Source organism: Notothenia rossii, assembly GCF_949606895.1.
Source record: "Notothenia rossii genome assembly, chromosome: 8".
NCBI lineage: Eukaryota > Metazoa > Chordata > Actinopteri > Perciformes > Nototheniidae > Notothenia > Notothenia rossii.
The window spans coordinates 25,972,618-25,976,891 of NC_136906.1; the positions used below are offsets into that span (position 1 = coordinate 25,972,618).

General features: G+C 36.7%; 1 protein-coding gene across 1 annotated transcript in view; it reads right to left on the reverse strand.

Annotated features, from left to right (window-relative positions):
* The window catches only part of ift70 (intraflagellar transport 70), a 13,339-nt gene extending 9,749 nt beyond the window's left edge, over positions 1–3,590 (reverse strand). The window contains exons 1-5 of the mRNA XM_079645188.1: positions 3,369–3,590; positions 2,851–2,916; positions 1,389–1,598; positions 415–471; positions 6–64 (exon numbers count right to left, since the gene is read on the reverse strand). Coding sequence (XP_079501314.1) covers positions 6–64; positions 415–471; positions 1,389–1,598; positions 2,851–2,916; positions 3,369–3,416 — 440 coding nt within the window. The 5' untranslated portion in view covers positions 3,417–3,590. The remainder of the gene's footprint in view (positions 1–5; positions 65–414; positions 472–1,388; positions 1,599–2,850; positions 2,917–3,368) is intronic.
* Between the last annotated feature and the right edge of the window lie 684 nt (positions 3,591–4,274).

Below are 4,274 nucleotides of genomic sequence, written 5' to 3' on the forward strand. Positions count from 1 at the left end.
AAAGCAGACAGCCCGTATTGTAGACATAGTCCGGGTCTTCCTGGGGAAGCTGCTCCAGGAGTGACTACACACACACACACACACACACACACACACACACACACACACACACACACACACACACACACACACACACACACACACACACACACACACACACACACACACACACACACACACACACACACACACACACACACACACACACACACACACACACACACACACACACACACACACACACACACACACACACACACACACACACACACACACACACACACACACGCACACGCACACACACACACACACAGCAGTTAGTGGAAAGTAGATGGTTGGATGTGTGTGTGTTGGCAGCAGATAGTAATGGTATAATTCATATGCATTAACAGATAGTGTGAGTGCCCTCGTCACCTTGGCAGCGGAGTAATCTTCCTCACAATATTTGATGCAGGCTTGTAGCTTGATCATCTGTGGAAGAGAGAAAAAGAAAGAGAGGGGCAAAGGTAAGTGCTGGTTTGACTTTGGGGAATAAGAATCAAGCAATACAATTAAATACCAACTCTAATCCAAACATCTATTATTCATTTGTAGCATCTTGAACCAGTTTCCCCATGATTAATTCACACATGTTCTGTGGATCATGTTTCTACTTGACCCATCATATCATTCTTAAATGAACTTATAGGGGACATATTGTGAAAAAGAGGCTGTTTTCAGTGCTTGTGCACTTGGGTATCTGGGAAGACTTTGAAATATCACATTTGTTGTGATAACATGGGATTAAACTCAGATTTAGACGTTAATCCTCCTCTTATATCACATTAGATTATATGTCTATCTGAGTATCTCCAAACATGACCTCTTTTGCACATTTTTTTCACAAGTCAGATGTTTAGTTTCCGTTGTGTTACCCCACAGCGATACATCAATGTGTTAATAGACATGGGGGTGACAGACAGTCTTAAAATACATGAATGCATGTCAACATTTTTAAGATTATAACTTTAAATTCCATTTGAAATCAGCATTATTTTGATTCCTGGTAATAACTTGTGTTTCATGTTGTTGGTTGTACACAGTTTTACTTGCTTGATTTGATTAGGTGTGCATTAAGAGGCCCATATGTATTTGTTAGAGGACTTCTGCTGAAAAACTGCTTCCAGTGATGGATGTAACAGATGGAGTTGGCAGAGTGAAACATTCAGAGTAAATAAGGTGGATTTGTTCTGAAATCGCACATTTGATGCAGTGATGGTGCACCTGGAGCCAAACTCCATAAAAAATGCAGTGCGTCTTAGTGGAGCAACATAAAAGCTGGCATTTCATAGAAACAAGGTTTTCACATCATCTTTTTCTTTTCGTCTAGCAGTGTGTACAGGCGGTACCTTGATATGACTGCTGGGGTTATCAAGCACGAAGGAAGCCTTTGTAGCCTCAGGGTAAGCACCAGCTTTGTAAAGAGACTGGGCGTAGTACACCTTGTACTCCTCCACCTCTGGGTGCAGCTGGGTGAGCTGCTCGTAGCACTCTGCAGAGTTGGTGAAATCCTGGATGTGATAGTAGCAGTAACCCAGCAGAGAGAGTGCTGCCCTCGACTGGGACACAAAGGAAAGCAAGAGGGAGTGAAACTGATGGTCGTCTGCAGTGTGTGTTAAATAAGGGTTTGTGGTTAAACAATAAAAAACACCATTTGTTTTTTTCACAAGACATACAGTAGCAAAACCGAAAGACACCAGGAAGTATGACAGCATCAAATATACTTTACCTTTAAAAAAAGAAAGAAGGTATAAATCATAAGTTAGCTGGTAATTTAAATCAGTGTAACCCATATTTTTGAACCCATCTGTTTTTAAATATTAAGTCGCAAACATTGCAATTATGATGTGCTGATTTGGCAATTCCTAGTATGAATCATCGTTGAATTGTTCAGATGGTATCTGAAATAAACTTGTAGGGACAAATCCTATCCTGCCTGAAGCCCAATGTGACGTCTTTAAATCCTTTGGTTTGTCCGACAAACGCTTTAATACTTCAGTCATTCAGATTACAACAATATCTTAAAGGTGGGGTGTGTAATTTATTTCAGATACACTTTTTGTTATATTCCATGGAATGCTCTTATCTCCCCGATAGCAATGAATATATTAAATGCTTTGACAATAAATACATTAAAATATTTCATCTGTGGAAGACGTTTTTTGCACTTTGCTTTAAGAAATGGCACAAACGGCTCTCAAACATATTAACAGCAATTATTTTTTTACTGGTTGATTAATGAACCTATCATTTCAACAATTTTACAATCAGAGCTTTAACCGGTTTTCCAATTGAAATTCAACAGAAAAATAAGCAAATCCTTGTGGATTCAATTACATTTGATGCCCATTATTTTGAATCAAATATCTCTGATATCCTGAAAAGAAATGTTCTCTCTGTTTTTTATATTAACAGAATCCCAATGAAGGTAGTCCTGAAAAACTGGATTGCTTTAAATATTTCCAAATCAGAAAGAATAAATCCCTGAAGCTAAATAAATGATAATGTTTTAAAAAGCTTTGAAAATGCAAAATATATATATATCAAAATACTCGGAAACATGGGGGACAGATGCAAATAAGTCAATGTCACTATAAAACAATGAGGGTAGAGGAGTTAAAAGAAGGAAAAGGAAGGGCTACTAATTCATTATTCACTTATAATTTAAAAAAATGGTTGGCTCAGATTTGTATATTGGTTTAGAGGGGGGTGGAATGACAAGATGCATATATGTTGATGTAGTCTTACATTTTTTTACATGTATATTTTGTATGGAATGTTTTGAATGACAGAATACTGAAATCCACCTACCTTCGTGTGTTTTTGAAGTTGGCCGTTTAGGATATGGATTGCTTCCACATACTGTCCGTCTTTAATCTGAAATATATGGAATTAACTTTGATGTTCCTATTAATAAACAGTATTAACATTATAGACAGGACAAACGTTACTAACAAAAAATGCCAGTGAAGAAGAAAATAATTATATGGTAATGTTCCTTTAAGTATATCATGTTTGTCTCATGTGTAACGTTACACTAAACTGCAGCAAAAATGAGAGATTATTTAGAGTACAGTAGCGTAATGTTAACAGACAGAAACACAACACACTTGTATTGAATTAGTTTGGTCGTTTTAATTGTTTGCGGAATTTAAAATCATTCCAGCACAATTCCGGAAACGTGTTATATGTCCAGTATATGTTTTTCAGTCAAATAGAAACACACAAATGAACAACTTTTGAGTTTGGATTATAGTTTAGCGTTATAGTGATGCTAGCTTATCACTGAGTTGGGAAGCTAACCTCGATTTTAACAACACTATTCTCACCAGTTTGTAGATGGTAGCCGTGTACTCTCCGTCTTTTATAGTTGTCATGGCTGCCAAGAAGTCGTTTTAACGATAAGTAACTGCTTCTAACAGTGTGTGTTCACAAAACCCTACAAAATAACATCGAGCTAGCTTCTGTTTAGTGGATGGATGAAACGCATTGGAGCTGTTACTAAGCAACAGAACAGAGCGGAAGTGGAACATTTGACAGACCTGAAACACAGCCAATCATAGAGCAGGATGAAGTTACACTGGCCAACCCTCCGCTTTTTGTACCCAAATCTTTATTTAGCAGTTGAGCAGAGAGATACAACCAGCTATACTTTTATGAAAATCATATCTCCACCGGTGTTATTTACAATTTCATGCAGGTTAGTTTTATTATCTTATTAGATCGTTTATGCAGCATTTATGTTTACTATTCATTTATTAATATGACTATTTGTTATACTGCAGACAGGATTTACAAAATAAATATTTGGAGAAACAGTAGAACCTTTGAAACATAACCTTAAACAGTGGATATAATCCTCAAAAAAACAATAATTGCAATAAAAATACGAGTTTATTCATGAACACTAGATGAAAAAACACTTTAAATACATTAATTTCCATTAGGAGATATAGATATTCATTTGGTACAACCTGCCAATTAACATCTGTAGTAGGCCTATAGCTGTAATGGAGAGTGTGTGATTCTTTTGTAATTAGCACCAAATTATTTAAGGCACACCTGATGGCAATCAAGCAAATTAGACCGAGGGTTATGCTTATGCCAATCGTGCCAACCACATAGCGTGCAAGAAAAAAAGAAAAAAGACAAGAATATGAATATATTTTCTTTCTTCCTTTCTTTCTTTCTTTCTCAGCACAAGCACAATCTGGTCAAAACCACCAATGATCTCA